General features: G+C 43.2%; 1 protein-coding gene across 1 annotated transcript in view; it reads right to left on the bottom strand.

The window, feature by feature from the left end:
* Positions 1 to 348: 348 nt before the first annotated feature.
* Positions 349 to 21,937, bottom strand: part of SKOR2 (SKI family transcriptional corepressor 2) — a 29,001-nt gene continuing 7,412 nt past the window's right edge. Inside the window, 5 exon segments of the mRNA XM_064438203.1 lie at positions 349 to 1,103; positions 3,068 to 3,132; positions 12,402 to 12,469; positions 17,949 to 18,047; positions 18,438 to 18,503. Of these exon segments, the coding sequence (XP_064294273.1) occupies positions 3,070 to 3,132; positions 12,402 to 12,469; positions 17,949 to 18,047; positions 18,438 to 18,503 (296 nt within the window). The 3' untranslated portion in view covers positions 349 to 1,103; positions 3,068 to 3,069.

Here is a 21,937-nt window from a genome sequence, read left to right as displayed (position 1 = left end):
AAGGCCCTGGCAGCCGGGGTGGTGCACATCATCAGGAAAAGACCTGGAAGACTATGGCTGCGGTCTTTAACAGCCAACTGACTTTGGCATAAGTCTCCCTTTATGTCTGTGCATCCACAAGGCACTTCCTGAAATTCCACTACATCTAATTCCTAACATTTTCTAAATTACCAGAGGCAGAGGATTTCTGCCATGAAATACTGCAAGACATTGTCTGTGAATTAAAATACTTCTAAAACTGTATTCTTGGGGATAAATTTCCCGGTTCTTTTCTTTAGTGGAGTAAGCATAGCATTAAATTACAGCAAAGCTCAACTATTATCTCATAGTTTTCTTTTTTTTTTTTTATTATAGACTTTTTATCCACATGAATGATAAAGAAACTACAACAGAGTTAAATACCTTTTTTGATAACAGTGATTATATTCTTAATTACACTCAATATTAAATTGTAAAATATTTCCAGAGGAGTACAATCTTAATTCATACAGCAGGCAAAATACCAGAGTAGGAAGGGGCCGAGGGAGAGCGGTGTGAGAATCCCCAGTCTGCTTTTAAAAAGCGCTATGTATGGCTAACGCTGCTCTATCCGTCCATCCGTCCGTCTGTCCGTCTGTCCATCCATCCAAACATGGTTCTGGCCCATCCCGTAAGACGCGCCTTTCTTTCCATAAAACAATCACTATTCAAAAGCAAAAGGTGAACTGGCAGATGTTGTCAGTGTTTGTGGCGTTGAAAGGATCAGCAGCTCCTTTCATAGCTTATCTGTACGATTCATCAAAAGCATTTTCTCTATCAAGTTCAGTAGTCCTTCTAAAAACACAAAGACTTAAACTTTGGTACGACCAAAAAAGATTCAGGACAGGCATTTTTTTTTTTTTTTGTTGCTGTTGTTTTCTTTTTACTAATAAATGGCTGCTACATTCTACTTTACATGGTTGTCCATGACGCTTTGAGGTCACTTGTCCTGGGGTTCACAGGAACCCGATTTATTTTTTCTTTAAATCCCCAAATACTTCCATTTTCTCAGTCTTTATACAAGTCAAGTTTCTGAGTGGTGCATTATAACTTACAAGGTTACAGCTGCAAAAGACCCTGTGCTTCTGGAAATTGAAAAAAAAAAAAAAAAGAAAAGAGAAAGAAAATATTACCAACTCTAAGCCCAAATTGGAGATTTCCTTACAGAATTACGACATTTATTTACAATCCTTGAGAATGGGACACACGTTAAGTCACTTGCTCCGGAAGCATCCTCTGAGACTTTGCTAGTTAGTACCTGCAGAGTCATGTGGATATACATTAAAGATGAAGTGCAAATTGCAAGTGGCTAAACTACGACTAAACAAGACCTGCTGCGGAAAGGAACACAAACCCCAACAGGGGTAGCAAAGGATAGCCGAGACACACAGAGCATTAACTGAGCGGCTGCTCTGCAACGCAGAGGGTCTTCGCCCCCTCGGCGTATTGCGTGGGTATGAATGTGCATACGCGCTGCTTCTTGAGGCAACTCTTTTCTGCTTGGCACACTGAGGACTTGAAATTGCTTCTCAACAATATAGTTGTGATTCTCTGCTTGACTGATTTAGCTTAGCAGTTAAGTAACAGCTAATCTTTCAAAAGCACTAGGGCCTACTTAGAGAAATCCCTGTTGTCTGCAGGGATGGTGTGCCACTGGAAACAAAAACAGCACGAGAAACGCATCCATCCTTCACACTCTCGGCAAATATGCAGGGAATGCTCGTAGCTGTGATGCCAGCACCCTCCTTGCAGGGTTTGTCAGCCGATGAAAACCTGATGCTGGGAACAGTGCTGTTCATCTGATGCTGCCATCCTCAGGCAGACTTCTATTGCAGATCAGCGCTTTGGACGAGGCGCTCAGGGCAGGACCCACTGCTTCTCTTCTGGGGAGGCACACTGCTTTATTCAGGATATTAATATCACTGAATTTATTTTAAATCAGTGCTCAGATTAATGTAGCCTTGACTGGAAAATGCTGGCAGTCAGTAAGAAAGTATGCATGAGAGGGCAAAACACACCAACTTGACATTTAGACTAATCTCCTTATCTCAGTAGGCAGAGCTCGAGGCCATGGATACTGGTTATCTGGTTACTGCCTGCTCACTCCTAATGTTTTTATTTTTAAGTATCGGCTTCTTCCACAGCTCAGGCAAACCTCTGTCATCTATGCTATCAAACCCTTCTCAAACACCCCAGACTTTCTCTTGAACACCTCTGCTTTGTGCGTTACTGAGGTCTCCACGTATGAATAGCTCTGTTTTTCTAATCCGCCTACTCCGCCTCAGGGATTTTTTCAGTGAATCCACGAGCCAGATTTTGTGGCATAACACAGTAGCAGGGCTACTGGCTTTTTGCCTCTCTGTCTCTAAGCCCTAATCTTCTTGTTTTACCACAGGGGAAAAAAAAAAAGAGAATGTCATTTAAATGTTAAGGCTTTAGCACTTGAAGCTGGAATCTCCCAGGCCACTGATGAATGGAGACGGCGTTTCTAACTGAATGCTTCTAAAAAACACTCCTGAAAAATGCAGTCTTGGGTTTAGGAAGATCCTGCACGGGGGCAACAGCATAATCGGAATCTGCAGGAGACTGAACTACAGAAGACAGTATCAGTGTAGTTCTGTAAAGCTGCCAAAATTTACTGCTTTTTCCTGGTGCTGGAGAAGCTCCATTACAGGCAGAAAAAGCCACCCCTAGCTGCCCGTGTCTCAACTTTTACTGCACTGTGAACGCCAAGGTATTTCCCTCCTTCCACCAAAGGTACATGACCTTGATGCCACCTTCCAGCCCCAGAGAGCAGAAGTGCAGCTCAAGCGACTGGGCCTGGATTCACCCAATGGTACGTCCCACCCCAGCGAAGCCTCATAATTTGTGTGACGTGTCAGTTATCAGCTTTAGACTGTAGCACCACACCTCCACAGACAGAGCTTTTAGACCAGAATCAGTAACATCATGCAACAGAATGATTCTCTTAATTCTGGCAGTGCCTGCAAATTAAAACACGACGGCTGGGCCAGGCAGAATACGATCTATTCTCCTTTCACAAGCTCACCTTTAGCTTTTGCTGAGGTGTGCGCCGAGCTTTTCTTTCCTGATCAAGCTTGCTGCATAGGGAATCTGCAACAACACAGAAACAAAGCCACGGCTTTATGCCAAGGTTTGGCTAACGAGACATCCAAGTTGGAATCCCTGCAAATGAAAGGTTTTGTTTGCCCCCCTACATCATTGTAGGGAACAGTGCCTTGAATTAAAGGATTGAACTCTTTACAAAACTGCAAGAATGTGGAAGCAGAAATAAAATGGTGAAATTTTTAAACCAACAGACAGATCTTAAAATCCAATGTAAAATATGTCTCCTCATGTCTTATCATAGAATCATAGAATTGTTAAGGTTGGAAAAGACCCTTAAGATCATGAGTCCAACCACCAACCTGTCACTGCCAAGTCCACCACTAACCCATATCCTCAAGCACCACATCTACCCTTCTTTTAAACACCTCCAGGGATGGAGACTCCACCACCTCCCTGGGCAGCCTGTGCCAGGGCCTGACAACCCTTTTGGTGAAGAAGTTTTTCCTAATATCCAACCTAAACTTCCCCCAGTGCAGCCTGAGGCCGTTCCCTCTCGTCCTGTCCCTGGTGACTTGGGAGCAGAGACCGACCCCCCCTCACTCCAGCCCCTCTCAGGCAGCTGCAGAGAGCGAGAAGGGCTCCCCTCAGCCCCCTCTTCTCCAGGCTAAACCCCCCCAGCCCCCTCAGCCGCCCCCCAGCACACTTGTGCTCCAGACCCTGCCCCAGCCCCGCTGCCCTTCTCTGGACACGCTCCAGCCCCTCAAGGCCCTTCTTGTCCCCAGGGGTCCAAACCTGAGCCCAGCATTCGAGGTGGGGCCTCCCCAGGGCCGAGCACAGGGGCCCCATCCCTGCCCTGCCGGTCTTGTTCATATTAGTTACTGAAAAAAATAAAGCCACTACCCATTCTGCTACCGGTGAGAAGAAAAAAATCAGCTGTCTGTAACAGAGCAGGGAACAAACACTCATCTCTGGACAGCCCAAAGACAGCAGGTTAGGAGTACGAGACTTCATATATTTGTATCACCATAATCAGAAAGTTCGTAGTAATTATCTCTGACTTGCACCAATCTGAGGGAAGCCACTGAAGTGGAAAAAATAATTAAAGAAAAACAGAGAACGTAGGCATATTAGGGACACAGTTGTATTTAGAAACAAAGTGGGATGATGTGCTCACTGGCTACTGGGAATACAGCACGGGGCTGCTCTTTTTCCATGCTGGGCCTCTGGAATGCAACTAAGTTGGACTGAGTTTCTCCACAGCTGGGAATCCAAATGACTACAATTCACTATTCTTCTATGCTGCCTTTTGGAAGGTCTGTTGGAGAAATTCAGGTTGGCATCAGGAAATCTGTGTCCCTACACTCCCAGGTGCTGCTGCACACTGAGGTGACCTGCTTCTGCTGTCAGGCACTCCAGAATATATTCACAAATAATGTCAAATACATTATTGCAACCTGACAAATAGGCTGGGCTGAAGTCAGGGGCAAGGCCTTTACCTGGACAACCAGCAAAAGGAACAGACAGGCAAATACACAGAGTTCAAGTACCTGCACACCTAATAACGTAGTAGAAGCATGTGAATTTACACCCATATCCACTGACTATATACCTAATGTGCATTCCTGTTTTGGTTTTAATTACATTACGCCCACAGTGCTTGAGGACATTTGTGTGAGTTGTGCTCAGTGTGTCTCTGGGCTGGTGTAAAATGCAGTATCCACAGAGTCTTCTCTCTCCATCCCTGCCTTCCTTAATAAGGAAAAGAGCAGGGAAGGCTCAGGGTGAGCGGAAAGGAGCATCTACAGCTCAGGAGCTAACCCTTTCATCTCTTAGGAAAGGAGGTCAATATGTTTGAAAGCAGCTGCCCCAGGAAGCAGCAGTGTCTGCAAAGATGAGACATCTGGATGAATGACAGCAGAACCCTTTCATGAGGGCATGCCACTTCCCCCACTGCACAGCCCTGGGAAAAGGGAAATAGGCGTGTCTGAACTGAGAGATCAAACCACTGATGACCTGAAAAGACCCAGGATCCAGGTGTTTTGTCTGACTACTTTTATAAGCCCTACCCTTCACAGAACCTGAAAGCTATCAGGAAGCTTGCTGCCAGATCCCCAAAAAAACCAGAGCTCTCCCCTCAACGGAGTCCTCAAACAGAGCTGCCTTCCAGGGCATGATGCTCATGAAGGCTGGAGAACTCCTCTCCAAACTGCGGCAGAGAGGAGCATGCAGAGAAACTGTTTACCTGATCACCCATTCATGTGGTTCAGATTCGAAAGGGAGCCACAAACTGCCTGAATAAGCACATTTCAGCCAAGACCTGTGATGCTCCACCGACTGCCTTCTTCCCCTCTCCTGATCACAACAGCCAACAGGCAACATCGGTTTGCATGGCCGCCAGTTATGTAGGACACCTCCCAAGCCGTGCTGACCTAGATAATACAACGGGGTACGTTCTGTCAGAAATTAACTGTTCTTAATCCACTTCACTGCTATATTTGGCACATCAGCGCCTTTTCAATGTGCGTTGGTTTACCCATCCTCCTAGTAATAAATGAAACTGGGAGAGGTGGGTGTCCAACAGGGAAATGACTACTTTCTTCATGAGTTAAATCACCTCCAATGTCATCTTCTACTTTTGTCATTGGAAGAGCATTTGGTAACTCCAGGGCTGCAGTGGAATAGTATGTAGGACTCTTCATGACAATCCAGTCCCCTTTTGCACATCCACGGTGACTGTTGCAATGCAGGGTAGGATCGGCCCTCAAGTGGACACAAAGATCCAATGCACGGCCCTCAGTCCTGCCAGCGATAACAGAAGTGCAGAGTTTGGTTTTAAGTAGCAGGTGATCTGGTTTTTATGACTAAGTCCATGGGAATAGGAAATACATCGCAATGGGAGCAGATCTGTAGGGTGCAGGAGAAAGACCCAGTGTCCATACTGCATTTCTCTTGGGGGTTTTTCTTCAGGCTAGCTCTAGTCTGGTCCTGGGTACTGGTCACCCGTTAGGAGCTAGAGCCCACTCCTATGTGCATTTCTGGAACACATCCTTGTTTGCTTCATCCAGAAAAAATACAGTTTGTAAGCTCAGAATCAGCTCCACAACATGAACGAAAGCATAGATACGCAGATGGGATTGGGGATTCCTTTCTAAAGCGCACATCTGATCCCTGCTACACTTGAACAACAAAGAAGCTTCTGTACACCACCCCTTTTGGAGACTTCACCTTTGCATCCCATCTCTAGGCAGGGTACACAATGATACATCACCCTGACTTCTCTTGCTTGAAGAGGGAATCTTCAGTACCCACAGCACTATTATCTGATGTGTATCTACAGGTGTTTGGTTAAACAATTCTCATTTCCAGAGAGCACACTTGAGACCTCAGTCAGAGCACTGTCCAGCCAAGACAGCCCTTCAAATGCAAAGCATATTCACGCAGGAAAGGAGACAGATGTGCAGCTGAACTGCCACTGGAAAACTACAGTCTCTGCACACATGGTGCTTCTGGATAGAACAATGCGTGGGATTAAGAAAAAGCATGCGCTAAGCCTTTGACAGCTGGAGGAGGAATGGAAGTGCCACCAGCTTGCCCTAGAGGGTGAGTCTCTGCTATTGCCCTAAGCAAGTATTTATAGCTGTGTGGGCTGAGTTCAGAGTCTCCTCCCTCCCGGGTGGGCAGTGGCACGTGCTCATGGCAGCGCACTGGTCTGCACAGGATGCGAGGCAACAGAGAGTCACGGCTGGAGTATGCAGTCTCTCCCCTATGTATTTTTAATACTGGAGCACACTAGTACAACAGAGACAGGCCATAGCAGAGGCTGGCTTGTGGCTCTCTGGTACATACAAATCCATTTTTGATCAGAATTTCTGCAGATTCTAAAGGAAAGGAAGCTTTTACTTCTGTTTTTAATAACCATTAGTCCTAGAAGGCATTCCTTTTCTTTAACACTTTAATTTACTGGAGAAAGAGGCACAGTTCCATCCTACTAACCCAAGGCATACCCAGATGCATCGTCAAGGTGCAAGTTTTGCTCACCTGTCTTTAAAAAAAGCAGGCAGTGGCAAATAAAATTCTGGTGAGGACAGTACTTGACAGCTCCCTTTTCTGCACGCAGTCAGGGATGCGTATGCTACCTTTGGCATCAAAAGGACATATTCCCAATTTGTACCACTAAACCTGGAGAGGATCTCCACCAGAAAATCAAATGAAGATAACAGAATATATAGAAACAGACCTGCAGTGTCATCCCAACTGCAACAGCACAGAAGGAGAAATTAATGAGAAAAAATATAAACACCAATCTAGCTTTGGGTGCGCAAGGTGATGAGATTTGCCTTGGAGTCTGCAAGACACAGGAGACACAGAGTTCCAGAAATGCCCTTTTACCTGCTATTATCTGAGTGTGAGTGGACAGGCACTTCAGCAGAAGATGCAGCTCAAGAAATCCAGGAGCCATTCTGCTGAACTGATGTTTGCCTCTAACATTCTTGTCAAGGTCAATCAATCTAGCTGGACCACTTTAAGCAGAGGACCAAAACAGAAACCCCAATAAAGTGCTGCTATTTCCTATTTCCACTTTTCAAATATGGAGTGACAGGCATGCAGTGACCAAGGTCTCTGCACATAAAAATGTGGATATTCCTTGTTTGTATAATGAATACCATCAGTTGTACAATGCACCTACTTTCCATATACAACCTAAAATAGGAATTAAACCTACAGGTGGTTTTCTTAATTACAGTAGGACCCAGAGGAACATGATCTCATACCTCTGAAAGATCTACCAACATTACCACATGGTAGAATTTTTTTCCTCTTTTAAACACTCCTTGTGAATCTTTAAAGATCAGGATGAAAGATGATGCAGACATAGAAATCAATTTTGCAGGTAGACAGTTCCCGATTTATTTTATTGTCTGCCTCTGAAGAACAGAGTTGATTCAAAGCAGCTCCAAGAGTAGAAGGCCATCGAACGTCAGCGGAGTTCTAGATGGATCCAGTTCTGAGCTCTGAATGTTATTATCAGCCCAAAGTTAGACTACTGAGGTGGAATTCAGTTCATGAGAGTATAAATAAATTAAAAAAAAAAAAACCAAACCAGTTTCCATTTGAGCTGGAAAAACAAGGGACTGCCTAAGTAATTCACATTTCTAACATGTCTCAAAGACCTGCTGCCTTTTAGCCCTGTATAAAACTAGAGGGACTGGTCGCTACCCGATCTTAGTTCCCTAAACCACACTGGCAGGGTGATGAATACCACCATAGCTTTTCCTGGGAACAAACTACTTGTAAGGGAACCCTGAAAGAAAATTAAGAAAAGCTAGCCTGTTTGCAGGAGCTTAAATTTGCTGCTTGGTGTTCTACTTTTCTGTGGCAATGTTTCAGAGGGGTTCACAAAAACATAAAAGGATAAAAATCGTCATGCTGGGAATGCTACTTCTGATCTTTTTCTCACACCAGGCAGATAGGAAGAAAGTTCATGCTTTTTAGATTTGATCCACTAACACAGTTGCTCAGAAGACAATATCAGACAGAAACAGAAGCTCAAGCAGGAGCTGGCTCAGTACTTTGTTAGGCTGGGTGGGCTGTCCTGCCAGATGAATTCTGGTCACACTGGACAGAAACTGACAACTTTAAAGGCAGGTGAGCTCTTCTGAGGCTGTACCACATGTGCCTTGTCAGAACTTACGCCAGCCTGCTGGGCAGAGATTTAGTCTCAGTGGCCTTTTCTGTATAGCTTAACAACAGAAGCAAGATGATCCATGCTTGAAGTAAAATATGACCTCCAAGTACACACATGGTACTTAGCCAGTTTGGGAGACAGCACTTCGAAGGAGGATGCAGTGAAAAATACATTCAGTGATTTAAGTAATTTCTTGTTAAATACAATGATTGGTTACTTCCTGGCACTTGGCTGAGAGCTTGGCACAAACAGGTTGTGATACTTCCTAGTAGCTGCTCCAGACACTGACCAACTCCTTTCTTAACAGAAATTGCTGGTGGTCGCACAACGTCCCACTGCTCCAGCCACCTGCCAAGCTGGGTTATGTCTAAAGAAACTAACATCCATCGCAGAAGATGGAACAGAAAAGGACCCACCCTCTGTTCTCCCAGTGATCTGAGCCTTACTCTTGACTTTCAGGAAGCCATAAATATTTTTTGTTTAAAAGTCTGGACCGGACAGAGCATTAAAATACAAGCCCATTGATTAAACACTGCTTTAACTGAGGCTTTTAATGAAGAACGTTAGACCCACGTCCCTCCCAGCGCTGCGGGTGCAGTGACGGCCGGGGAGCGGCAGAGGGCAGCCGGAGCCCACGCCAGCGCCCCCCGGAGCTGCCACCCCACTCAGCGCGGCTGCCCTCCACGCGTGGGGATTTACCATCGCCCTCTCTGCGTTGCAGTTTCACAATGTCACCCAAGAACTGCGAGGAAAAAAGCATTACCTTCACTGTTCAGTACTGGCGGGGCACAAAGCACTGCCTTCCAGAGGTCCTTTCTGTGTAACAGCCAGGTTACAGTGGGTGTTCGCACTAGGAAGTTTTCAAATACTATTTTATCTGGTTAATTTTTTCATGCTCAGCTTCAGGTTGTGTATTCCACACGTCTCTGACACACTAAACACTCCCAGGCAGTTTATTTTAAAATCTGACTCCCCAGTTACACAGCTTGAAGCACTCCAGTTGAGGGTGAGTGAAACCATCATCAGGGCAAAACCTGCCTCTGGTACCCACTGTTAGAAGAGATGCCTTCGTGATCATGCACAAGTATTCAGGAAGGACTGAAGGCCTGAATTTAGGTTGTATAATACTTCAGTGGTGAGAAAAGCCAAAAGAAACTGACTCTGTGCATTTATATTGTTTGTAAAATAAAAGCAATTAATCCAAGTTCTGTGGCTATTATATCAGTAGTTTTTGAGTTTAATACTACAAAGGTATACACCCATGAAGCCGTAAGTAAAACTAAGACATGAACATGCATTAAACACTTCTGCTTTTCTCTTTGTGCTTCAGCGTTAGCAAGAAAATTAGGCATGGGCAGCTCTGTTAAAGCAACAGTGTAGCGTCCCATGTACATACAAGACAAAGAACCACCCTTGTTAAAAACAGAACAACAAAAACCACAAACAAAAAATTAAAAGTAACCATGCTTTTTTGTGTATTCTGCACCAAAAGCTTTAATTCATCCATGCCGGAACCCAAGAAGACCAAAGGAGTTCTATCATTAGCACATTCAGCCCAATAATCCTAATTCTAGATATAGCCATACAAAATATATTCACATGAATGGTTCAAAGTAACCGCAGGGATTATCACATCAAAAGTGCTGACTCCATTTCAGTTATCAACCAAAACACCACTGAAGATTTCTGCACCCACCTTAAACAAATACACTGGTTATTTGCAGCAGTCATCTCAGTTCTTCATATGCACAACACCTCTTACCAGTCTCACTGACAAACCACCTGCCTCGGATACCGGGAGGGATACCCAAATGTGAACACAAACACTTACTGATGATTAGACAACATTTCTATTAATGGCAGCTAAAATCAGGCAGCCACAGTGAGGGAAAAGGTCCTGAGTTGTTGGTGCAGTACATTACACATTGAAACTATTCTCTGTAAGTACACTGAGGCAGCTCTGTTTAATCGCTAAATGACTACTAGTCCTTCTGTAGCATGCATCAGTAAGTGAAAAGGGTGTGAATTACATGAGCATATTTCTCTTCCTGCTCGAAAAAAAACACTACACTGAACCTTGTGATTTCTCCGCTTGTTGTAAATCAGAAAAACCACCACAGCTGACTCACTGAAGGGCTGGGATATCCAGTTTTGGAAACAACTTCACAACTGGGCCACAAAGTGAACGGCAGAGATGATCCATTCACTCCCTGGAAGGGAGAGTTATTTAGCTCCAAGATCAGCTGACACACGAAATAAAGACTGAAGTGGGCCCACAAACTTTGTGCTTAAATGTGCTTCACAGCAGGAATCAGAGAGGTCACCTGCCTCAAGTCCAAAGCAGGACAGTAAGTACTTTTCAGGATGGCATCCTAATTACCATCTTCTGTGACAATGCAATTCACAGATCAAGCCAAACTCCTTGCCTGGCACCAAGAGACAAAGGCGAACCAAGTGACAACTGGACGCATTAAAGGAAATGAGTGGGGCGCAGCAGCAAAAAACCTCCAAAGATGTTCTGGCCTTGAATTTCCTCCATAAACAACCTTCTTCAAGCACCCTCCATCTCTCATTGAAATCTCTTAAGTCAGCAGGAACAGGGAGCAGGAATGTTCAGTAGCTCTAAAAATAAGGCTGCTCCTAAACGCCTCTAAACAGAGGTGCACAAGTTTGACAATCCTGGCCTTCAGCTTTATTTTTATGTCCTAACCCATCAATTAGAAATGACAGTACCAGAAGGCTGGGCAATGCCTTCTCCACACCAGGGTCTATGACAAGCACAAGGAAAATTTAGATGCTTAAGCACAGGGCTGATTCAGGTAAGTGGGGATATCTGGCAAGCCTACCTCAAAAAAACCCTGTGAATAATGTCAGACTGGTCACAGAAAAAGCATTAGCAAAACAAGCATTAGCTGATAACCTCCCATTCGTTACGATGCCCTGCTCTTCAAAGCACCCTAAGCAGTATCTGAGTAAGAAACAGCTTCATGTACTCCACCCCTTGCTTGTGCTGGATTAAGTATGTCAAGTTTTCAAAACAGCACAGTTGTATGCAATGATCTAGAATTGCACTAACGCAGACACGCAAAATCCCTCCTGATTTTAAAATAACAAGCAAGAGACCAAACAGCGATGTGTGCCCGCACTGAACTGTGTTTTGGTAACTCGATCCTTTACTGCTGAGTAAAGCACTTCTTCTAGTGGCTGAAATTTGAAAGGGACACATCCTAAGGTTTACTTGCTAGTGAGAAGCTGGCCTCACGCCGCTTCCCTACTAAGGGCTGAAATGCACCCCGCGGCAACTCATACAAGGTAGAAACATTTAACTGCTTAAGGTTTACTGATTCAGTCCTCCAGTTTCTCTCTGAAGAAGCACCTCTCGGTGTTGAGTCAACACATTTTGTTTAGTTGAAACACGAAGACCCATCTGGCTACTGTATGAAAGTAAATCTCCAGGTAATTAGACTCTAAACCAGCTGAGAACTGCATGCTTAGGTCTTGCTAAGTACAAGGTAATAGGAGCCTGGTAACAGTACATCTGCATGGCTCACAAACGAAAAGTAGGAGTGTGTTTAAAAAAAAAGAGAGTGACAGTTCGTAGTATTTTTAGCAGAGAAGGCAAACTTACAATTTGTAGCTGCTGTACCATTTCTTCTCTGTACGCCAGTTCCCGCTTCATCTGATCTTGAAAATTATCTGTAAGGGGAGGGGAAAGGAAGTAGGTGCACTAATTAAAACAGAGACCAAACAGCAGAATTCATATATATCAAATGAAATCAAACCCAATCACTACTGAGGAACTGTGAAGCACTACGAAGCCCTTCACCCAATTAAAACACATGCCTAACAAGAACTTCTTCTCTAGTAGGAGACACTGTAGACAACTGAAAAACCATGGAAAAATCAGATTCAGTTATTTCCCCAATTAGTAAATGCAAGCTGCTAAGTTTCTGTTGCTAGCATTCATTCTCACAGTGATTTTCTCAATGGGCCAAACTCTGCAGTCCTTAGTCAAACTTTTACCAACACTTGAGAAGAGCAAAAACTGCTCTTCTTCGCTTTTTCATAAATCTGTTGACATCAATAGGGATGTCCAATATGGGAGAACAGAAGGCGTTCAAGGATGCAGGGTTTGATTTGTAGTTCTTAACATAGTGGTGACAGCTTTGGGCAAAACTCAGACTAAAGCTCCATAAACAGTGACATGGAACTCAGAAGGGAAAAAGTCTTTGAAAGACAGATCCTGGACAGCTGGGTTACAGCATAGGCCAGCCTTCCTGCCCCAGTAACTCCTCCTTCCCTTATTTTCCTCCTCAGTAACCATTTCAGACAAAACTCCATTAGGTAGAAGATTAACTTCTGCTCTGTGTTCCATAACAGTGCTGTTGGAGGGTGGGGAAAAGAAAAATATAAACAAAACTATTGACAAGAAGCTAAGAGCTTGGAGAGCTGCCGCATGGTGGAGACCTAGGTGCAACAATGGACTATTAAGTGGAAGAGGAAAGAAAACCCATTCCAGCCAACATCACTTTGACCCAGGAAACAAGCCTGTCCTGGACCACGGGAGCAGCAAGCGGAATGCCAACAGAAAACAGCATGGAGCACCTCAGCACACAGCACTGTCAACCTGGAGAGAGCTTGGAGAAGGGCACAACAAGGCCAAGGCAGCCAGAATGGTTTATCTACTACTAATAATTAGAAGAGTTAAATAGTCACACTAGTGGCTGGGATGCCAGCCCAGGACTCAGAAAGCCTGGTTCAATACCTGATCTACTGGACAACGTGCGTGTGTCTCTCCACACCTCCCTTCATCACCAGTAAAGCAGGAATAATAGCTCTGCTTCATCTGCCAAGTGTGTGGGGAGGATTAATGGACTAAATGACTGTGGGATACTTACAGCACAGTAACGGGAGTCGCAGAAACACCTAAATTGCAATGGAAAGATTTGAGCCCAGGTAAGAACAAGCGGCTCCTATTAACACTCTGTGTGCTGCTGCAGTGCTGGGAGCTCACCCACTCCCAAAGCAGGCGCACGGCCTTGCCACGACTTCTCAACCCCAAAAGCAGGAGCTGGAAGGCAGTGAGTGGCTGTGGCACAATACGGTGGAGAGGAAGGATGTACCTCACCTGTGTGGAAGGGGAGATGTCCCCATCACGTGCGGGCATAGGAAGGGGCTAGAAGAAAGAACAAGGGGGCAGAGCTCTGTCCTCTTTCGCACAAGAATTTTGCCCTCCCTGAATGACAAGCAAGTTGTTGTTTAAAAGGCGAGAAGGGGCTTCAGGACAACAAGAAAATAGCAATGAAACAAAGAAAGAGCGAGAAAATTTGCAAGGCTGAAACCATCAGGATCCAGCACAGCCACATAGAAAAGGACGTTACAACATCTTAATAAATTTCTTCAGGTTTCAAGTAAATGCCCACAGAATTTTTCGGCCTATTCCCTCTGTTCCAACTTGATCAGAAAAAGAAGCTGACAGAAATAAAGCACGTTTGCAATTCCTCACTTCCTAGCCTCAAAAAGCTGTGCAGTATAAAAAGGTGGCCACCTCCTGTCCTGGTCACTAAAGGCAGATAGATCTGTGCTAGCTACTACTGAGGTCCTCCAGTTTCACTCCGAGAAGGCTACATGGAGAAATTTTCCTTCTCAACACTTTCCTCTCGACTGCCTCTTCACAGGCTCATCGCCTCTCAGAACAAATAGCTCAGAAATCTTGCTCATTCCTGCACTGCAAATGTCCAAGCTCACAGTAGAAATGGGGTGGTAATGGTAAGGATAGTGGTTTTTCCAGTAGCATTTATGAGTCTGAATGCTTCCAGACAAAGCCATAAGCAATACCCAAGAGAAAAGATATGAATATTTAAATAGTTTTCTTAACAGAAAATTAAATACTTTAACTATCCAGACTACAGCACCGCCATTTCATTACCACATTGTTAAATGCAGCCGGACAAAATGTGTGCCAGCCGACACCAAATGTACAAAGCAGCGGAGGGTTCTGGGGGAACATGCTGTCAGCTGTGCACCGGTGCACATATTTCTAGCAGGACAGCAAATTCTTTGATTGTCTTCAAATAATCTGATCTTTTTTTGTTTTCTTCAAGTGACCTCTGCGTTGAGAGATCTTACAGGCAAAGGAGAACCTCATCTGCAGCTTTCAAGTACAATAGCAATATAAAAAATAAAGGTGCAAACAGCAGAAGACAAGATCTGCTGTTTTATAAGTTATCACAGGCCACATTTCGAGCAGGTACAAGAAGCCAGAGAGAAGCATGCAGCATAGTACTGCTAAATGAGCTTGCAAATAAGATCAGTTCTCATTTAACAATGATTTCCATGAGGAGAATGTGGAAACCAAACACCATTTACCCACAACACTGCAACATAGCACTGCTGCAGGTGGTGGTTTGATGCTAGCAACATGTAACACCCGAAGTGTGCTCAGTTCCAAATACAAGGCCCAAAAAAAGGCGACTTTCAAGTTAACGCCAGGTAACCCGACAGGAGCATTTTCTAGAGAGACAGACCATTACCTTCCACATCTCACACATTGGCTCCCTGCTGAAACAGGGATGAGTTTTCTCCTTTTTAAAAAAGGCTGAGAAGGTTTAAAAGCCAAAGGCTCCTTACTTACCCACAGACAGCGCAAAGCACAGGGAGAACCATCCCCACCCGTGGGAGCAAGAATGACGCTGGCAGTGTGTTCTTGTCCTCAGAAGCTTTATGGATGGGCAGAGATCCAGTCCCCATGGCCACTCAGCCCAATGCTGCAGTGAGCCAGACTGGGATATAAAGCCTGCCACCTGCCTGCTCTTCGCTCCCTCCCACAGCCTCAGGTGTCTCCAAGCCATGATAAATCCATCAATATAATTCTAATTTTACCTCCACTTTCCTTTAGTCAGATCTCTCCCTAGCTCCTCCCTATCCAATACCACCATAGGCAGGTAGCAACTCAGGAAACCTGGCAAAACAAGTAGTTTCTAATATCTGACCTAAAGCAGCAGCCCTGTCCAGCAGCGAGAGCCTGGAACAGACCCTATCTCTTTTGCTGGAACACATACTGCTCTAGAGAAGAAACCACACTTACCTTGGATTTTACACTTACTTCTTTCGCAAAGACCCTTTTTCTTGTTTTATTATATGTGGAGGAGGGGTGGTTTTTTGGTAAATCTAAATCTGTAAATAGGTTTTACGGTCACTTGTATATATTGTTTATAGCACATTATCTGTTTTCTATTTTAATCCTGAAGAAAATTGACCACTACTTTGTGGTACATTGAAACCACATATTTTTCAAGCCAGTATACAGTCACCACTTCCTTGGTCGGCCGTACGTGTTGTTTTCTTTTATTTGAATTGTATTTCATGTGGTTTAATTGCAGTGCTTATTTACATGGCAATGACAGAGCATTAATTTTACTGTAGAAGAACAAAATGATAAATGAGTGACCTGAATGGCAAAACTCCAAGATGCCATTTCGCCAATACCACACATCAGTGTTTTGATCTACACAAATTATTTGAAAATTACCTCACTCCCAAACCCAAGTAATGACTGAATCTATACTGAAGGATGAGGTTATCCTTCTTTCATTAATATCTGTATCACCTCAGGCAGCTCCTCTCCTTTATTTATGAAGCTGTCTACATCTTTTGATATTTGGGCTAAAGATGGAGTCATTTTCTGAGTCCTCACACTTCCTTGCTTCCCTGAACTTACCCTATCTGATGCTACAGAAAGGGGAAAAATGTATTTTCTTTAAATAATAGGAAAATGCTGTCTGTGTTCCCACCTCTTCCTGCAATCCAGGGAGGTGCAACATTCCTCAGCTTGCAGCAGTGGTTTTTGGTTGACTGACTTACCTCAGGCGTACTGGCAATACTGGGTTTTGTCCCTGGAGTTTTTATGAAGGAACTTGGAGGACTAACAAAACAGAAAGTTCCTGAACTCCTCAAGAAACGATGATAAACCAGCACGACAGCATTTTGCATTGAGCGCTGGTCAAACATTTCAGTCACGCAGGAGTTAAGAGAAATTAGCAAATGGCAGAAGAGCCTGACAATTAGTCTGGGAAGGTTTTAATGTATCTATCTTGGCTTACTGTGAGTCAAGTAACTCCGCAGTGCTCTATCCGCATATAGTCTCACAGGAAAACAATTCAAAAATTCAAAGTTTTAAAAAATCTTCACATCATCAACATTAGGAAAATACTGAATGGAGATGCTGTCAGACCTCCTTTGGACTTCATGAAGAAGCAAAAGGCGGGTGCAAAGACGCTTTTTATTTTAGGTTGCATTTAATACTGAACTGGTGGGTCTGTCTGGGCAGGCAGCTGCAGAGCCGTCACAGCCAGGCACGGGGAAGCCTGCATGACTGTACTGATCTCCTTGTGGTGCTGTGTTACAGATGGGCAGAGAACAACAGAGATGCCGTGAGCACTCCAACTCTGTAACGCTACATTCATCGCATGTTGGAGAGCCCTCACTTTGTCCTGATCTACGTGGGATTTCTCCTGGAATCATGCTTTCCCCTGCTGCTGCCAGTGTAATCCAAAAGGCCTCTATCAATAGGTCTTTTTCCATATCCTTGCGCAGGCAGTTCAACTTCCTGACAGCTTCACGAAAACCCTACTAAGCGCCCATTTTGTTTTCTTTTATTTAACACACGCCCAGCAATTTCCATTGCCCCTGGACAGCAGCACCCCGCTCACCAGCCGTACTGAAAGGGCCATCTCAAATAGCCCATCTCAAGAGGAAAAATCCAAACAGGTCTTTCTACTCCTTTGACACAGGCAAAACCAATTCTCCAGCATCAGCCAGAAACACCTACAGGTGACTATGATGCACTCTGGCTTCAAAAGCCTCCAAGAAGCTGGTTAAGACCACTGACATTGCTGTACCCCAACAAGCCCCAGACATATTTCCGTCTACTCACTGTATTTGGTGTTTTCAAAAAGAGTAGAATATACACCAAAATAGACATCCAGCTTCAGATTTTCCCTACAAATGGCCTGCTTGGGCAGCCCAAAAAGCCACAACAGAAGAGCCACCAACCTCAGCAGAGCTAAGCCAAAGATCCTGGCAACGCAACTGAGAACACACCTCTCCCCTTTTAACAATCTGACAACAAACAACCACCCACAAATAACACCAAAACCACAGACGTGTGTCTTACTGAAGACTGGGAAAGACGCATTTCCTTTCAAGACCTGGAATTCCTGTTCCAGTCTCCTCCGTAAGTCGATCTGTTCGAACAAAACCTTCTGGAGTTCCTCTAACAAAGAGAAAAGAAAAGTGGTTTTGCTAATCTGTATAAATAATTCTTGAAAGAACAGTTGCAGAGCAATTCATTACTATAAGACAAAATATTTTAGCAGTTATATAAAAAAAAAAGTGTTGCATAGACCTACAATAGATTTTGTGCAGAAAGCCATGAATATAAATCAATGTAATATATTATTTTAAAGTATTATATTACAGTGTCATGTATTGATTGATATATATGCATTAATCTCAATTATATCCACCCAAAGGTCCATATATTATTCATATGTTACTTGACAAGCTTAAAATATGGTGCAGAACAAAAGTGCCCCCTATTATCCTCATATTCTATTAAAACAAAGAGCAGTTTTATAACGTAAGAGGCCCTTATTCATTTTACCTTTCCCCATGTTTTCTACATCCTTCTTCAGTGAATGAGGTGAATTGGTTTCTTGTGTGTGCTCACCTGAAAAAAGAGAAAGAAAAACGTTATTGATCTACTGATACCTCTTTTCATCAGTATTGTCCTTACTATGCAACTGCTTCAGAGAATCTGTAGAAAAAAAAAAAAAGAGGAAAAAAATACACAGAAAGAGTAAGACCGAGGTTCATCTACATATCTCTGCGTGCGCAGCATGAATGTTTGCAAGACTTGTATTTGTATCTAGTTCAGTAAAGTATATGGTGTACAGTAAAGTACACCACACGGCCTCCTGCAGACAAGACCTGTCTCCTCCATACCTGGGAGAGCTCCTCTCACTGTCACTCAAACCCCTCAGAAGATGGTCTTATCAGAGAATGACCAGGAGCAAGCTGAGAAAGGGGCAGAGCCTTCTCAACAGTCTCATCTCCTCTCTTCACAACGGGAAGCTACCTAGCTGGGCAGGACCTGCTCCCAAATCCACAGGCAAAATCCTTTTTGCACCAGCCTCTTTGTCTTTATCATCTTCTAGAGCTTCATGGCATGAGCTTGTTGTAACTGGATATAATTTATATCCAGCTGAGATAAAATTGACAATAGTGGCATTTGCATCTAAAGGATACACCTCTGAGGTCAACCAATACAGGGGTTTCTGTCTTAGGTTGCTCACAGGATTCTTCATCGTATAATAGTAAAGAATTTTATAGCTAACAGAATTTTACTATTTCCAGATACATGCATGCTACTTTTTCAGACTTTTTTCTTTCCAAATAAAATAAATAAATAAAATCTTCACCAGGTGTTAAGTTCACCTGGACGACAGTCTGGCTGAAATATGAACCTCCTGATAGGAGGTGTTATTTTCATTATCCTCTGCAACTGTGACATTTTTGACTAATTTCTATGAACAGGGTTTTGAAACAAAAAGCCGTTAAAAAAAAGGTTTTTAAAAGAAAAAATACCACTTTACCTGAAATGAATGGGAGATTTTCTATTATTTACAGCTGTGGTAGAAATGGACTCTCAATAATCCAGAAAATATTTGGTAAGTAACTAATTATTGAACTAATTGGACTAATTCTTGGTTTAGTCCAGCCAGTAAATACATATAATTAAGTCTACTGATGAGTAATCACAAGAAAAACAGGCATGTAAAGCTACTAACGTGTTTATGTATCTGCAAGAAAGAATCATAGAAGAAATAACCTGGGGTTTTGTGAAAATAAAAAGCCATAGCACTGAATAGGTCACCACACAACAGATAAGACAGCTGCTACTTAAAAAACTCGTACTGTCACCAAGCATTTGATAGCAGGTCATCACAATAAGCTAATTTTAAAGTTGAATTGGAAAGTCTTGTTTTATATGCAGTCAGAAATCTCTCTGCAAAATATTTATTTCTGTTTTTAAAAATCAATGCATTCTTATATCCAGTAAACCTTGAAGTTGTAATATATGAAACATATCCAATAGCTATGCATTTTAGCATCGCTATCTCTTTGTTCCTTAAAAAAAAAGCAACCACTCATTCAGTTGTATACGTTTACACAACTGAGAACTGGTGCCAGCAATTCCATTTTAAAAATCTGTTTATGTAACAGAATGATTAAAAAATCATTTGTGTATGATATTTGATATAAACAAAGTGTTTTCTACAAGTAAGTTGTCTCATCACACAGAAAGAAATAGCAAGCTGAAGAAGAAAAATACATCAGGTTTGGGGCAGTGGTTTGAGGTCTTTCCATAATGTGAAACGGTCTTTTTTTTAAGTTAACATAATTTTGTTTTAAACAGGATTGATAACAAAATAAGTATTTTGTTAGATAAACTAGGAATGAGGGTACGCAAAAAACAAAAAAGAAACAATTTAAGTTTAGGAGGGTTATTTTTTGAATAATATATACCAGTATATTTTTGCTATCACTTTCTTTAATTGAGGCATTCTTTTCCAAACGTTTATGGGCAGTTCTGGTAACAGACTCACAGACAGAAGGTAACCGGATTCTTCAAGAGGGAGGAAGAGAAAGGGGAAGAGATTAGATCCTAGCACAGAGCATGGTGGTAACATAGCTCTTTCCCACTTGCTCGGTTGAGCTTTCAGGGCCATACGGTTTGAAGCTGCCGACTTGCTGGGACTGAAAGAACTGCATCAAGATGAAAATAAGGGCATGTAGCATGAAGAATAACTTCTCCGGCATCTGCAGCCTCCCTACCAAGCTACTGAAAAGGGTTATTAGAAAATCCCCCATCCTTGCTCCCAATATAAGTACCGAACAGGGTGGGAAAAGTGAAGGTATTTAAAGGCAAAATCCAGCACATATGGTTTTAAAGAAAAACTGCATTTTTAAGCTGCTTTTTGATGTTCAAAAAAAAAGCCTCGACGTTATTGTTGTTAATGGTAATAATAATCAGATGGGTTTCACCTTTCCAGTCCCCCTGAAAATGATAATGCGGAGCCTGCTCTTCTCCGTTTTTCCATACTTCCCAGAGGCCTCATCATGCGTTGTGTACTGTTCTACCTTAATTGAAAGGGAGGAGGTATTGAATATTTAACCAGCTTCCTTTCTCTTAAATGGTAATTAAAAGCTAAATAGGTGTTTAAAAACAAACAAACAGAAAGCCCAAAGAATTTTAATCAGTCCAAGAAAAAAATCACTTCCCCTTCTAATAGCTCCACCATAACTCTCTTGGGCCTTGTCTACGCACAAACTTGTAGCAGCATTTCAAACACCAGCACTGAAAGCTGTGCAGCCCCCTGGTACTGACACCAAGGTTGTCTTTAAGAAAGGTCTGTTTCAGTTTATTGAGAAAAATCAAACTATACCTCAACCATCTGCTGGCTAGGGCGGAAAGGGGAAGAAGTAGGCATAGCCAGTTTGCACTGCCTCAGCTAAAGCTTTTGGTGCCCCTGTTCTTCCTGATTAGCTCAGGTGCACAGACATCGTTATTCTGGAATAAAGGTATACGGGTTGTATTTTACACAAATGGCTTTCTTAACCTGGAATGTGAACACCCGCCCACAGAGGAAGCAGAAATGATGTCTGTGAGTGGATGCACCTCAAATTACTTTATTAGTACTCTGAATACCAGAGGTCCCAATTTATACATTGAGACAACCTCAGCTCTTGTGATGCCAACATTTTATTAGCTCTACACCCACTACAGTTGTTAAGATTTGAATTTTTAATACAAGAAACGAACAGAAACAGTTCTAAATTTACTCTCCTCGAAAGAAATGCACATTGCCCTCGTTGTACGAAACCAAACCAGACATAGCCATGTCACCTCTTCACGCTGTGCCACCTAGAGCAATCTCCTGCAATCCTTCCTCGGGAAGCTCTCAAAGCACTCTTCGAACAGCAGCTAAAAACTTCCAGACAACTCAGCTAGGTCAACAGGCAACTGATTTGCCCAGCGCAGAGCTCTGATGGAGCGGGAATGTAACTCTGCTCTCCTGACTCTCAGCCCTGTCCCTTGTC

The sequence above is a fragment of the Phalacrocorax carbo genome, chromosome Z, assembly GCF_963921805.1.
Source record: "Phalacrocorax carbo chromosome Z, bPhaCar2.1, whole genome shotgun sequence".
NCBI lineage: Eukaryota > Metazoa > Chordata > Aves > Suliformes > Phalacrocoracidae > Phalacrocorax > Phalacrocorax carbo.
The sequence above is the reverse complement of the archived record's forward strand: the minus strand, read 5'-3'. Positions and strand labels throughout refer to the sequence as shown.